The sequence below is a fragment of the Buceros rhinoceros genome, unplaced genomic scaffold, assembly GCF_000710305.1.
Source record: "Buceros rhinoceros silvestris isolate BGI_N320 unplaced genomic scaffold, ASM71030v1 scaffold13618, whole genome shotgun sequence".
NCBI lineage: Eukaryota > Metazoa > Chordata > Aves > Bucerotiformes > Bucerotidae > Buceros > Buceros rhinoceros.
Genome location: NW_010428703.1, coordinates 24,333 through 40,393, shown reverse-complemented (window position 1 = coordinate 40,393; position 16,061 = coordinate 24,333). Strand labels below are relative to the sequence as shown.

Genomic DNA, 16,061 nt, shown 5'->3' with positions numbered 1-16,061 from the left:
TTCTTCTGTGTATTTTTTTATTAGGTGAACAGCGAGTCAGTTTAGCTTTGTCAAAGGCTCCCTACTTCTTCCCCACTATCTTGGCTCCTCTGTGAAAACCTGATCTTGCAGGTTGAAAGCAGGAGAGCACAGCAAAGACATCAGCAAGGACCACCTCCTTTTGCGTTAACAGCCTGTATAAAATTCTGCTGCAGCGTTGCAGATGTTATGGACTATCATCTTCCCAGCTACTGAAATATACAGAAATATAGACTATAATGATTTGTAATGTTACAGTAAAAATAGAGGCATTTCAATTACTTCTAGCAATAAATAGCTTGTTATCCAATATATCTTTATATATATAAATATATATATTGATATATACTTATCCAATGAAGTGATAAAAACTGAAAATGCAAAAATTATTCAAAGACTTTTAAAAACAAAGTGGATGGCTGAAAAATACAATAGAGTTTTGTTTGGTTTACCATTACACAAAATTTTTTAGTAAGTGCTAAGTAGAGTAGGAAAGTAATTTTGCTGTCGACATCTCGGTACGTCCTGGTTTGTTGAGATCAGTAACGATCTGGCTGTGTAATTACGTCCAACACACACAGCGGACTCAGTCTTCCAAAGTGCTAGGAACCTTCTGCTTCTGCTGAAGAGTCTCCTTGCAGCCTGCTCTGAGGGCAGGCGCGTACGCGTCGCTGCAGGCTTTCACACACAGTGAAGGGTTACTGAAATGAACACCTAGTTCCTCAGCTTTTGACATCAAATTCGCGCTTCCTCGTCAACGTTTGGAAAGCACGTCATCACAGCAGGCTCTGGAATGTGAAATACTTGGGTCTCCAGGGCTGGATAAACTACTGTCGCTGACACTCTCTGCTGAAAGTGGCACATTAACAGTGTGTCTTCGGTGCATTAATTTACTCCTTTGAGGAACTTCTACCACATCATCACGTTTCATAAACTCACCACTGCATCCCATGTCAATAATCTTAACTTTGCTCTGGTCCAGCGTTTCAACAGATCTTAACTTGGTTTTATCAAAGCTTTTAATAGCTAACTGTGAGGACAGAAAAACGGTACATCAAAAACAGTGTTTTCTTTTTTCATTACAAAGAAATAAAATTAATGCAGTGTTTCTTGACTATAATTATCACATTAATTTCATGGTATTCTTTATACTGAGAACACAGCCAAGGGTTAAGAATAGCGTACTTTTAGCACAGTAATTATATTCAGTCTGGGTGTGAGAAGAGGCCAACCTGCAGCAGGCTGCACACGCATCAGTACCAGAACTGAAAAGATAACGAAGGTATTCCTAAACTGATTTTCACTGCACTATCCCAGATCATCCTAACTCTAAACACTTACAAGCTGTGGAGTTTTCCAGCTGGACATGACAGAAAACAAGACAGATTAAGCTTGCAATAAGAGGTTTAAAAGTGAGAATAAGATGTTTAAGGGATGTTAGAGACACACCATTAGTAAAACATGAGCAGTCTAGCCAACAGGTCAGAACTTTCCTGATTCACCAACCTCCACCAGTAAAGAAACTTCCCCGTTATGTGTATCTCTATTAAGAGCAAACAAATCTAACAATTGCTATATTGTACAAATAATTCAAGCATTTCCACTTACCTGATGCAATAAATGGTAGTCAAAATTAGGGACACTTTTATCTCTTGTTACTGTTCTGCGCAAATGTTTGGCTCTGAAAAGTATTTTAAAGAAATGAAATTTAACTATAGAAGTCTTTCCCCAAGAGTCTCAACCACTGAAAATCCAGCAGGTGCCAATACCTCAACCCAGAAAGGCTGACACCCCTTCCCACAAGGCCAGCTGACTAGTACTGCCTGTACGTTACCACAAAATACGTATTACCGTTTAAAAAGGCAAACCCACCCAGTGGGAGACGCACCAAGTAACACACTTAAAGCAGTCTGGCTCTGAGAGCCTTCTTTTACAGTACACCGACTGCTAGCACAAACTGTTTTCACCATGTCAGCGAGCACTCCCTCCCCTCCCGCCGCCCAGCACGTCACTGCTGCTCCCCACACCGAGGGGTCCGTCACGCCTAGAGCTCCCGTCTGGGGACAGAACTGTGCGTGCCTCGGAGGGTGAACGTCTACACTCCAGTTAGTCCGGTGTAATGTGTAACGATGCTCAGCCCACTTTGGGGCTTTAACAACAGGTTTTTTTCCTGTTTGCTTATAGGAAACAATAAACACTTCTGAGGAAGCTTCTATGCTTACTTGTTAAATCTGTTAATTGATTGGACCAGTTGGAGTTGTCTGCTTATGGGATCATCGGCTTTCTCACACTGCTCAGAATTCACTAGGGGTTTAAAAGAACAGGTAGCTAAAATTACAACTGAGTCACATTTAAGAATTAAAAATCACAGTTCTGAATGAGAAGTGGTATCTACTGACACTGGATTTGAAATTTTTAAATAGTAATAACTTTATTCAGCGTCACAATTTATCTTGGGAAATTTTAAAGTATTTTAAATCGCAGAAGTAAGCATTCTTCATCAGATTAGCATTTCTGGCCAAGCTTCTGAAGAGACCAGGTCTTGTGAGGCCCTTAGCTCTGATTTTTACAAACCTGAATTACCACAGATTCTATACCACCTCTTCATTAAAATTACTCACTCATGACTTCTATTGTTCTTTTAGAACTAATCTCATTAGCAAGAGCTGTATCAATCTTGGGCACCAGCACACTGTGATTAACTTTGATTTTGTATTAACGAAACATTCACAGTATTTCCTAGGGCAGCAGTCAAGGTTTTTTCCAAAAGCTTAATTAAAACTGATGGATGGTGAGATGGTCACTCCTACTCATCTTCCCCAGTTGCTGCTCATGCAGCCTGTCTTCTTTCCACCATTCTGGTGGCAGCAGGTCCTTGGCCATGCTGAGCTGTCTAGCTCAACACAACACTTGTTACACCCCTTGACCCAGGTTAGTGAACTGCGTTAGCTTGAAAATTCCTCTGAAACACTTCTGAGCCAATGTAAGGAAACTACTGGATAAGGAAGACCAGGGGCTGAAGGCAAGCGGGTGGAGGTGAGGTTGGATGGTGAGTGACACCACCTCTTTTAATGGCAATAAGCTGTGACATCAGCTCAGCTCTATTGTCAAACTGAACTGTGTGTCTCGACATACCTGCTCAGGCTGGACTAGATGCTGCCATTTGCTGGAAGTCATTCTTTTGCAAACCAGGCTTAATGGTTTAGACCATTACCTTTGTAGCTCTTTCTGTCCCATAACATGAGAAACACTAACTAATGGAAGAGTCACTCCCCAACCTGTTTTATGGCAATGCAAATGACAGCTAGAGGTGATTTAATCTGTTTTACTTCCCACCGAAATGGACAATTACTACTTGGTTAATTGTATTGTCTCAAATGTGGCATGTTTAACTTTAAATGCTTTTGTATGTAAAATCCATCCCCCCAGTGTCAAAAAAGTGAAAACTAAGTTTTCTGTGATGTCACATATATAATACAAGTTCTGCTGCATATAGTTAGCATATTTTAGGCGTTACTTGTATTAAATAAGCAAAGTAGTTGACGGTTCTTTAGTTATATGTAAATTGATTATATAAAGCATTTGATGCAGCTGCACATGAATTCCTAAATCCCTTTTCATTCACACCAGTGGAAATATGACACATACCTTTTCTTCTTATCTTGATAGCAGCATGCTGCTCACACTCCTTTTCACTTTCTGCTGATGTAGAAACATTGCTTGGTGCTGTTTCCAGCAACTTAATGATATTTGAATTCTTAATTTTAGAAGTTTCCATTTTCACCATTATTAAAGAAAAAGAAAAACATCAGTAGAATTTAGGATTCTAGTCTATGCAGTGTGTGAATTGCTGCCAAAATGAATGTAACACACACAAAACCACGTCATTATAAATACGAAGTTTAAATTGTATCATTTTGTGGAAGGACAAGTTGCACTGTACCAGAGTGATGATTTCGTAGTCTTGACCTATTATTTTAAACTGTTTTATTTAAGATAATTTCAGTTTAAATGGTAACACACATACTCAAACTGATTCAGTACAGAATTCTGTGGTCATTGTGCTACATCTCAAAGCCTATTTAAGCGTGTGAAGAGAGGGATCATGCATCAAATCATTTAAAGAGTGAAATACTTTATAATTTATAATGTTTATAATTTAATATTACATATTATGTTATTGCTATTAATAAAGGGGAAGATCAGAGTTCTTGATGACAAGATAAAAGATATCAAAGGGCATGAAGAGCAAAAGATGGTGGGTGGAACAAGGACTGCTAGCAGTGTAGCTGATGAGTGAAAGGTGTTCATTATTCAACATTTCTTCTGCTCTCTCTGCAATTACTAGCACAGATTTTAATGTAATTTTCATTCACATGTGCTTTCACTCTTTCTAGACTCATCTTTTTGTCTAGGATAACTTATTTTAGAAACAGAACAGGTTTCACGTACCACAGGTACCGCATTGTACGTTGTACGACGCCTGTAAACAAGCATCTTGGTCTTTGTATCATGCGTAATTGTTAAATACAGAAGTCTTGGCAAATACTGTTGTGACAAATAGTTACATGTGTTTTATTCCCTACATTATGCAGCTCTAAGGTCAGAAGCGAGCGCTCTGCACTCACCGGCTCAGCACAGTCTGCAGGGGTGCAGTTCCTTTCATTCCGTATGTGTGTCACTGCACCGTTCTGAAGCAGCAAGTCCACCAGGGCTTCATTCTTCCCGATCACAGCCTCGTGCAGCGCTGTGTTTCCTTTGGCATTAGAAAGGTTGACAGAAGCTCCATGCTGGACAGTAAGATAAAATCAAAATTATAAGGCTTGAGTAGCATGAAGATAGCACAATACTCTTCTGGTTTTCTTTTCTAAGGTATGAATGAGAACAATGCAACAGAAGCCTTGTAGCTGTGAGCGAACGCAGCAAGCGTGCTCTAGTAATCACCAGTTGAACAACAAGCCACCCCATAATGTTATTTCCTCCTCTCTCATAGCCACAATTTCATGGAACAGTGCATTTCATTTCTGCATGTATTTACTACATATTCCAAGCTTAAGACTGTTAAAAAATAAATCACTAAAAATGCAAAAACCACTATGCGACAGAATCATAAGCAAGAAAATCTAACACCTGCTACAAAAAAGCTCCATAAAACCAGCTAGCTGTACAGTACTAGAGTAATACTTACCTAACAAAAAAACATGAAGGGAAGGGATTCAAAGGAGTGAGATGATAAATTCAGTATTTTTTCCCCAAGTAGTTCTGACAGAGAAATGCATAACTAAGAATACTGAACCTGAGTACTGGATGAGCACAGGTATCACCTAAGAAATACTACTCTGAACATTCTGTTTTCAGTGATCTTACCTGTAGCAACAAGGCAGTAGTCTCATACTGACCATTCAAGCATGCATAAATTAAAGGAGTATTTCCATATATATCCTTTTTATTCTGTTTCGCACTGTAATCCATCAGACACTTTACCACCTATTGAAAGAATTAAAAGCTTTTTAATTTAAGATTCCAGCTAACCCTAATCAAGCAGTGAAAGCCTCCACCTCTTTTTTTATTTTTTGAAATCTAGAATGGAAGAGATGGAAGAAAAAAGGATGGAGAAAAACAAGTCTCATATTTGTCAAACAGACGATAACCACAAGCATCTCTTCCTATTATACTAATTTTCATATTTTACCACACACTTTTTTAAAACACTGCAAGCAACTGAAGAGGTTAAGGCCAGAAAGAAAACCTGGGCTATGTGAAAAACATACGTAATCAGTAACTTAACAAAACGTCGATAACAAACCACCACAGCACCAGTACATCCTTTTCACTCCAACTCATCAGAAGACTTGGAAGGAGTTCTCCATGTTGTGAACTAACCTTCCTTGACCTACCAGTTTGAGTTGTATTCCCTTTTTCTTCTTCCTCCCTGTTCTTAAAGCCCTAGTTTTCCCCTTTTCTACATATTCCCATTTGCCTGCCTGCACCTGCTTTTTCACGATCATTATTTTTCCTCTCTCATTTATTATCCCTCCTGTATTAATATTCACCCCTCACTAGCTCATGGTTTTTCTTCACTGCTTATGCTTCACTGACTTGAAGTCAGGGAGGAGGTTATCTGCTACCCTCAGAGCTCCCCTTGGCTCATAATCTACTTAAATGAATTGAAGATACAGTAAACATTTAATACTGTGGCTGTTGATGGAATGGGCTCGGTATCTTCCACAGACGTACACATAACCTCCTTGAACAAGAGGTACAAAGAGAAAATACAAAAGGGAGAGTCAGTTGCACAAGGTACCTTTAAAGTGTTCGATGTACAACAGTAGCTATTTATAGCACCTTCATTAAACTGTTATTTCAGGTCGTTTAGAAAGAAAAGGTGCCCACTGAAACCATGCTCCCCTTGGCTCATAATCTACTTAAATGAATTGAAGATACAGTAAACATTTAATACTGTGGCTGTTGATGGAATGGGCTCGGTATCTTCCACAGACGTACACATAACCTCCTTGAACAAGAGGTACAAAGAGAAAATACAAAAGGGAGAGTCAGTTGCACAAGGTACCTTTAAAGTGTTCGATGTACAACAGTAGCTATTTATAGCACCTTCATTAAACTGTTATTTCAGGTCATTTAGAAAGAAAAGGTGTCCACTGAAACCACTTCCCTTGAAAGATCCCCCTTCCATCTGGAGATTTTAGACATTAAAAGAAAAAACAGAATTGCCAAGCTAATTGTCCCTGCTACCAGTTTAGTCTTGTGAAATTAACAGTGAATTCTCAACAAAACAGCTTTTTGTTGGTGGTTAAGCATTAAGCAGCTTGCATTTATGAAGAGGCTCAGTTACCTGGAAGTGACCGTTCTGGCAGGCCAGGTGGAGAGGAACTGCATGTTTTGCATTCTTGGCACTGATGCTGGCTCCATGTTTCAACAAGAGAGACACCAGTTCAGAGTGTCCATGCAGTGCAGCTATATGCAACGGTGTAAAACCATCTTGGTTTGAAACATTTACTCCAAGTCCATTAGCAGAGATTCTTGCAAATTTCTGTTGAGGAAAGTAACACAACAAAACTATATAATTACTCACGCTATTTTCTGTTGACTAAAAAGCATCCAAATACCAGCTAACTACATACAAAATAAGTAGATGGCCATTACAAGAACTTCTGCTACAGAGCCTTATTTGAGACCTTCAGGAAAAGAGTTAGTAAACCACAGCAGCTTGGTAGTATTTTTCAACAGAACAATTTAAATTTTTCTCTTTTCTTCCAACATGATAGTTTCATATAGATAAATTCCAGGCAAAATATTAATTATATTAAAAAGAGCCTAAAGTAGCACAGGTGAGATGGAAGTAAGACTCACAGTCTTTATATAGCTATTAGAATGCTCAGTACAGAGACTAAGTGTGACTATTATGAATCACTGTCTTTTATACAGACATTCATGCTCTTGGAGACAGACACTACACACCTATTTTACTGCTACACATAAAGCTTGAGGTAATAAGGATAAAAGCTAAAACTAACTTGTTCATGTGGAAGTTACACTAGGCCAGAGAACAGACTCCCAAGGGGAGTCAAGATGAGGAAACTACCTGGAGGACAGCTTTGACAGCAGAACAGAACATCCTTTTTCTCTTCTCTTGCAAACTGTAGGTGCCTGACAGTTACAGTGGTAGACAATCCTTCATTCTGATTATCCTCAGTGTGCTTTCAAATGTGCCTCTACCTAATACAGTGGTTAAGACCAGTTAACAAGTTCCTTCTACCTTTCATTCAGTAGGGCATGTAAGTTCCACAGCAAATGCCATTTCTTCCCCTGCTACCAGTAAAATCAACTTCATGGCCTTAGGCTCTGGCATCTTTACCCCATGACCTCTGTACTGAAGGTACACGGACGCATGTTACCAGAGAATAAAGCACAGTGTGAACATGGAGCATTTAAGGGCAACTAACATACTCTTATCCTGCAGAAAATAAACATAATATAGCAGTGAAGAATTTAAGTTAAACCATCTCACATTTTCTTAGTTTTCTTTAGTTAAGTGATATGGATACTGTTACCCCTATGCAGCCAACACACTGAAAATTTATACTGTGGTTTATTTTACAATGACTTAGAGTTATGTATACCTTCAGACATAGAAAACTTTTTCTCCCTTTCAGGAGGAAACTGTATTTCTATTTCCAAGAATTGGTGTTTATTCCTTACTTAAATTTTTTAAAAGGTATTGTAAGGCCTGAATCTCCTCTACGGTCCATAATAAGTAAGGGGAAAGGAATCCTTTGCAATTATATTTAATCTCTGAAGAGGTTTTAGATATAGCTTGTATGAAAGATGTCATGCAATTAGAAGACCTTATCAGCATTACATTGATTATAGGATTAGCAGGTATTCCTCGCTAAACTGATTACTAACAGATAAGAGGATACTCCACAAGTTAGCAATGCAAACTACAAAAGAGAACCAGGAGAAACTGAGGCTTAGAAAAAGATTTTACCCTTTTATTCAAACCTTAATGACAACAGTCTTAATGTCTAAACCTTAATGACAACAGTCCACATATTCTAAAAGCAAAGTTTTTTCACTCCATTAGATATCAAACAAGTCTTTGAACACTGTTCTTGTATCAAAATTTTCTACAGTTTAGTAAGAACAATTTTCATGGCATCAGATGAACTCTGTTAAAATCAGTATACATTTAATTGCTTTTTAGACAGAGATACAGAAATGTTGCGCAATATGAATGCAACTTCCCTAGAGCTAAAAGTTACACTACAAGAATATAAATTATTCTTTTTACAGAATGCATATTCCAACCTTTTGTGCTGGCCCACAGTTTGAGCACTGGCATAACGGATGGCAGAGTTCTTGTTTTGATGTACTGGCTGTGTCGTCCTCATCTTCTAAGTCTTCTTCCACCCATTCCAAGAGATAACGTACCTGGCATAAAAAACAATTCCTCCTTTATAGAGTCCAAATGTGCCACGTCCTAATAAATCTGCATATGTAGAAAAGTAAGATTTCACAAACATACACGGTGAATATCTCAGGGAGACTATACAACTGCCTCCTGGCATCAGCTGCCCACAGGCCAAATTAAAAAAAAAAAACCCAAAATCACATTACTGTTGACACAGTTCACCAAGTAGAGCAGTGAAGTAAATTAGAAACGACTTCCTGCTGCCTAACCAGGAGTTCAGTGTTCACCTATTCTCAAACACTCCAAATCCTGGTAGCTCATAGGATTTGTGCCAACTCATATCAATGTGAACTTTGTTTCATCTTTTCCTTTAACAGACCTAAGTGACAAGGATGATGACACTTAACTGATATCCAAAACTTTGCAGGGGCACTGACTTATCTTAGGTTGGTCACTTCCAGGAGCTTGACAGCTTCACTTTTCCTCAATGAACAATGCCTCATTTTGGAGGAAGAGAGAGGCCCTTCAATGAAGATGGTCACAGAGCTCAGCATTCACACGCAATTTGCAAACAGTGAGCCTTACTGCCTGTTAATTTGATATTAATGAAAAGCAGCTCTCGAAGAAATAAAATCTTGTCCTGAAAGTCATTGATCCACTGTAAACTAAAGACATCTTAGAATTAGCAGTGACTGTATTAAGTCTCCATTATTACACCGTGGGTCAGTGTTAGGCCTGACATCTAGTGTATCATTCTGAGTTTGTATTATGCTCAATGAGACAATTCTTTCAGAAACTCAAGACAGGAGTGGAAATTAAATTGGTCTCGTAAGACAGGGGACAATACATTAACAGTCACCTTCTAGGTGCATGAAAAGGGCTAACATCACGGAACGCAAAATCCAGGACAGAAGGAAGATCAGGGCACTTGTGTGGAGGCTGGATGTCTCAGAGCTCCTGCAGATCTTCTGGGAAGTTCCCATACACAGCACTTACAGGATTAGTGGGTATGAAGCTGTAACACATGCCATCTTGTGAAGGGCTTTCCTTTCACTTTTTTTTCTTTTCCTTCCTTTTTTAGCAGCTCTTAATAGAGATGTCAAATGTCTTGTAATCCTGAAGAAAGATGAGCCCTTGGCCTCCCACTGAATACTGGCATGGAGCAAAATCCAGGAGCCACCATTCTGCTGAAAATCCAGCATCTTTGCTGGATTTGTGGGTTGGGTTTGATGCCACAGAACCAGACCAATCCAAGAGCTTTAGAGATGCTAGTCAAGAAGAGAATGGGGAGAAAGGAATTTCCTACAGGCTCCCCTCACTGTATTTACTCTCATCCTTGTCAAGAAGTTCTGCTTCTTACCATTAAGGTAGCTCTGGGAAACCAAACATGCATTAGTGATCTATCCAATTACACAGATGCAGCGAGAATAAATCCTAGGACAACTGGTAGGGGCTATATATCTGGTTCTGAACGGTAACAATCGAGACACAAAAAGGATGTTTTTCACAGGGAATACTACTTTCCCTGGAAATTCCACATAGCTCTCTCTAGCTTGTTTGTTTACAAAAGACCAGATCAGTGAAGGTTTACTATTTGCTACATTTGTATATGCCTAAAATGAATATTATTGTCACTTCCCTTCCCCCTTTCCCTGCAGACTGACCATGACTCCCACAACTGATGCTTTCTCCCTCTATGAGAACTCAGTAGTGCTGCTCTCACTATAAACGCATAGCTCTCAACATACTGATACCAGCTTAATCCCTTCTGTACAGATATTCCCTCCATAATGCCTCAAAATATTTCACTACAGACCTAGACCTAGAAAATTCACCGAAGCGAGATAAATTTTATTTTCAAAGTGTAGAATTAGTTGCCATTGAGTCAGCTAGTTAAAATAACTGTCACTGATTAACCTAATTATCTCCAATCTAAAGCATACTTGCTTTTGAAGTTTGCAGGTGCTACGATGATGATAAAGGTTGTGGCTTCCTGAATGGTCACAGCATATTTACTTTGTCTTTTCAAATCTTCCAGTTTCATAGCATTTTTCTGAATGCCCGTGGTTTTTCAATAGATATGCAAGCTGTAACCTTTGACATCCAATTAAGCAATTCTCTTTATAATGAATAGTTTTATATGAACTTGAGTAACACAGAAAGTAGAGCCACAAAAAAAGTGATTCTATCATCTGAATGCATAGATTAGATTTCTATATGCTTTTTATTGCTGCTATCCCTTCAGCAGTGCTACATACTGGTTTTCCAGCAAATTACAGTGCTATATTTAGTTTTCTTGAAATATTCTCATTATGCAGTTTAGATTTGCACAGTCTATGAAGAGTTAAGGGTAACACATTTATGTTCACTACTTGCCAGAAGATGGTAAATACCCCCACTGTATGTATTGCTGCTTCTTGAAATGACTTACGGGCTGACCTGGTAATAATTACTGAGGTTAAGTTACATTGTAAAGTAGGACAATGATATTTACTTAACAGCTGAACAGTTCTTTCAGTTGATAAATTATTTATGTCATCTAGCTGGAATAAAACATGAGAGAATCAATATTAACATGGTATGTATTTTGTGATGCAGGTTATCTATTTTATTATGACCGTGTGATATTTCATTAGCATCTGTAGCTCCTGGTACATATCACCTGAACCAATTTTTTCAGAACATGCATCCAGGAGAGAAATCCTGCATTCTCACATCGGTTCATTATTTTGTTCTGTGAACTACAAAACAATTAAGAAGTGTACAGCCCTCTACATCTTTCCAAAAGATTCCTGTGTCATCTTCAGTTTCTCAGTAGATTGACATTGGAAGCACCTTATTGTTCCAATTTTCAGGAATAACTGGCAACAGTTAACTAAAAAAATAAGTCAAGACAGGTGGTAAGTATCACAAATTACAGAAACTGGTATTATTATAGCCATCAGCTACTTATTGGAAGTGAAATTCAAACCACAGGAGAATGGTATGCCCCTGAGGTGACTTCTCTGTACTGACCAGTGTCACCTACATTTCCTGTATAAATTATTAATAAAAAGGTATCACAACAAAATGACTATTTTTCAGTTATAGTACCTAAGCAATAATCAATACAGTCAATAAGATAAAGGGTAGTCAATATTCAAAGCATTAGAAAACCTGCAATTTAGGAATCAAAAAGCGTTTGTGGATTTAAAAACACTGAGCTACTGGAATGCTTCCCAGGTCAAAACTGCAAACTGTAAATCCCACCATTCCATTTCCAGAACTGAAGCAAAGCCTTGCCACTCAAGCACAGGCATCAATTTGCATGTGGGAAAAGATACAGTGTACTTCTGTGACATCAGAACGAGCAAGTGGAAATAATAACTTTCCATTGGATCTGCTGTCAAAAATGAGGTTTACCTGATAACTCATCTATTTTGCCTTTGCTTTGTGCTGGCTGCGTATCCAGTCCAACATTATGACCTCAGAATACGTATATTTTTACAGTTCTGCAATGCACCATGCTCCCCATCTAACAATGGCATTTGGCAGTGCAGCTGGAGCACCTGCAAGCAAATAAACTGCTCTTTCCCACAGTATTTCTTTTCAACATGCCTGCCCTGAATGTTGTTCTTCCCAAATTCTTTGCATCTCCTAGAGACGACTACATATACATTTCTAAATGACAGGCCTTTGCAAAGGAATTAATAAATTCAAAGTAATTTTTTTAGCGCAAGAGGTCATGGGAATGTCAACATAATGGGCCTTAAAGCACTGCAGGTAAAAGAATATGGGGACACAGGTGAATATTCTTTGTAGAAAATCAACTGAATTTGATTAATTGTTGCTGAAGGAAGGTATTACCCAAAGCATTCCTCACTTATTATTTATAAATAACTTCCTCAATTTCAATGAGGTCAGTTGGAGGTGAGTAATATTCAACAGCCATGCTAAGACTTACCATTTCCAGATCTCCATCAGCAACTGCTCTTAGGAGTTTTTCCACCTATGTATGAAGGCAACAATTTGCTTTGTTAGTATTGGTATCAAGGTGTACACAGAAAATCCTGTGTCCTTTACTAACCTCCTAAGCTCATGTGGTAGGACTAATGCTGGCTCATTTCATATTTTTGGTGAAGTTTTAAAGGAAAAACCTTCTTCCTTCATCAGATACAAAAGCTGTGTAAGGCCTGTGGCTGTTTGATCCCTGACTTGCATAGTTAAACAGTACTTACCTAACAGAGGACATGCAACCCACACACAGTAAGCCATGTAACCTGAAATAAATGATTATGCCACTTCAGCAGCAGCCGACCATGCATTTCTGTTTTGAACCTAACATTAAAAATCCCTATTCAAGATAAATTTCTACCTCAATAAACACTAGTACTGTTTGGACTCCTGCTGAGCTACTATGTGCTACCAGGAGCACAAAGGATGGCAGGCTTCATCTCGCTATTTGAGAAACAACAGCTGAAGATGAAAGATACTTTCCAATTGTTTGTGTCTGCAGATTACTGTTTATTTCTATGATAAAACCCAAATCCTTACAAATCTAACTTGATTGTAAGTATGAAACCTGTTTTCTTACAGAAAATCTGAACAGATACAAATATCAAAGGGTATACATTAGCAAAAGCCAGGTCTCCTCAACTCAGAGGTACTCCAGGGGAGCAGCATTAGTCAATTAAGCACCTGTATGCTCAGGCCAGCTAATACCTGAGCACAACTGCTCAGTGTAGGTGTTCTCCTGTTTACAGGCTCCGTGGCAGGGAAAGAAGGCAAGTGGGGGGAAGAGACAGAAGATGCTCTGCAGTGCACTGATGCCAGTCCCCTGGTGCCTCTGACTGCTTGGGAAAGCAGAAGAATGACATACACTTGTCTCCCTGCTTTTCTCTGATTCTCTACTCTCACACGAAGCAGATGAGATCTAACCTGACAGAAGGGAGATAGGTGCTGGTAAAAGGGCAGGAAGAGTCCGTTGGTACTATCAATAGGCAACTTCTCCGGCCTCTGCAGATTGAAGAATTACTTAACAAGCTTTGTGAAAGTCTGTTTCAGTATTAGAGCAAATTCTTCTAGCACTGTGCTAGAATTGCCAAAGATGCTGCTGCATAAACAAAGCTGCTTCAATATTAAGAAACATTTTGCAAGTTGAAGGTGTCATGAAATAAGAGCTATGGTCACATCTCAGTCGTTTCTAGATGAAGACTATGTTTGGTAAAGCAAACAAGGAACAATGAAACTAAAATGAAGTTGTGTTTTTACTGGTCTGATTTCTTTCTCCAGGGTTTTAGCAGAAATAACTTCCTCACAGTTCTAAAAGCTGCCTCAGGCCCTAGCAGTGGAGAAGCATACAACATCTGTTATGCAGCTTATAGATAATTTATTAAGAGTACTTGGGCAAAATGTCTGCTACATGCATTTCCCCATCTTTCCAGTTTGCTTTCTCATTCCTCCATGGAACAGCAATACCTTTTGTTAAATGTAAAACTAGATGAAACAAATCTACTGCAATTCACTTGCTCAGTTTTTCTGTTGCTGAACAGAAACTGTGCAAGGAGATAGTTCTAACAGAGGAAGTTCCAAATTTACATTCACGGCTCTTTTACTCTCTTTTCAAAGTTGTAAACAAGCCACATACAAGATATACACCATGACTGGCTCATTTAACCAAAGTTTAATTCACCAGCAGTATTGATTAATAAAGATCTAACTGCATCCCCTTAATCCGTGGTTTAAACCTTGAAGTCTGGAAAACTGACCTTATCAGATTCCCATTACTTCCAGCAGCTTCACTTCATGGACCTCTCTCAGGGTTAGTCCCTTGCCCCTTTACTTCATAAAGTAAGAGCAGTGAGCCCCTGTGAAACTTGGTAAACAGAAATTAACTAAAGCTGGATTACAGGAGAAGGTCATTAACCCCAAGAACCCAAGGTGTAAACTGCTTGTAATCTTCTTCCCTGGTTTGAACTGCTTAGCTCTTGGGTGGGATAAATTTGTTCATTTAAGGAAAATTAAATCCTCAATCTATGAACTTTTGCATACATTAGACCTTAGAGTGCCTGACTTTGTACAAACAGGGAGGCACACTCCTACAATGAGGCTCTCAGAATAACTGATAAAGAAGTGTGAAGTAATATTGTCTAGTCAAACTTTACATCTTCACATTTCTTGAATGTTTTTAGAAAACAAAAACTTTTGTCAAGAGAAGAACCTTTTAATATCAAGAACACAAGTAATTTGAATGTAGAGGTGACATGGATAGAAAAATATTGAAGAGGTCAGCCTGGAACAGGAGGACTGAAGAAAAAAAATAAACAGAGAAGCACCAGAAGGAGTGGTGGTATGATAGTCTAGGAGAGGATAAATGGCAAGCATGGATCTAAGGTCCCACATGAAAAAATTCAGAGGACAGCATCTTGGTTGGTGTGGACAGAGCAAAATCAGCACACACATGTGCAAGAAATTTAGTATATATCATGCACTGCTTCACATGATACAAAATTTATTTCCTGTGCCTATTTTGAAAGCTTGCCTTAACATTCTAAGTTGTTTGCTAGTACGCCTGTACTAATTAGTTTATTTTCTCTAACAGATTTTGCAAGCTAACAATGGCATAACTCCCAAACAGAACAGCAAGGTCCTTCAGGCACTGACCACCATTATAATTTGGGAATTTGTTGAGGTTTACAAAATTATCTAGTTAATTGCAGTAAATCTGAACAACTGCTCCAAATACACTTTCAAGTTTTCCCCAGAAATAACCAGCAGAGCAGTTGATAAAATACAAAAGTAAGCATTCAGATACTGAGATGACAAGCATCTGATGATAGCAGCATGAAATTTTCCAAACCAAACAGAAGGCTAATTCCTGAAGCAGTTTAAAACTGTGTTGCAAAACAAACACCACTCTTCTGGCTTCCTTCACTTTGCTCACTGTCAAAACTTGTACCTCAATCTTACCTCTTTGTAACTATTTTTTACTTCTTCTTGCTTTATGTCAGTTGATGCTGATGACAGGCTTGAGACAGAAGATCCTCTGCTGAAAGTTTCTGCTGAGCGCTGAGGAGACCTAAGCGGTGACTTAAATCAGGAAAAAAAACCCAAACAAGAAAACATTGCATAT

The 16,061-nt window shown here is 38.7% G+C and overlaps 1 protein-coding gene across 1 annotated transcript in view; it reads right to left on the bottom strand.

The window, feature by feature from the left end:
* Nucleotides 1-772: 772 nt before the first annotated feature.
* The window catches only part of ANKRD27 (ankyrin repeat domain 27 (VPS9 domain)), a 31,861-nt gene continuing 16,572 nt past the window's right edge, over nt 773-16,061 (bottom strand). Inside the window, exons 19-28 of the mRNA XM_010142371.1 lie at nt 15,899-16,018; nt 12,894-12,938; nt 8,848-8,970; nt 6,872-7,069; nt 5,386-5,505; nt 4,647-4,808; nt 3,667-3,775; nt 2,241-2,322; nt 1,627-1,699; nt 773-1,048 (exon numbers count right to left, since the gene is read on the bottom strand). Of these exons, the coding sequence (XP_010140673.1) occupies nt 773-1,048; nt 1,627-1,699; nt 2,241-2,322; nt 3,667-3,775; nt 4,647-4,808; nt 5,386-5,505; nt 6,872-7,069; nt 8,848-8,970; nt 12,894-12,938; nt 15,899-16,018 (1,308 nt within the window). The remainder of the gene's footprint in view (nt 1,049-1,626; nt 1,700-2,240; nt 2,323-3,666; nt 3,776-4,646; nt 4,809-5,385; nt 5,506-6,871; nt 7,070-8,847; nt 8,971-12,893; nt 12,939-15,898; nt 16,019-16,061) is intronic.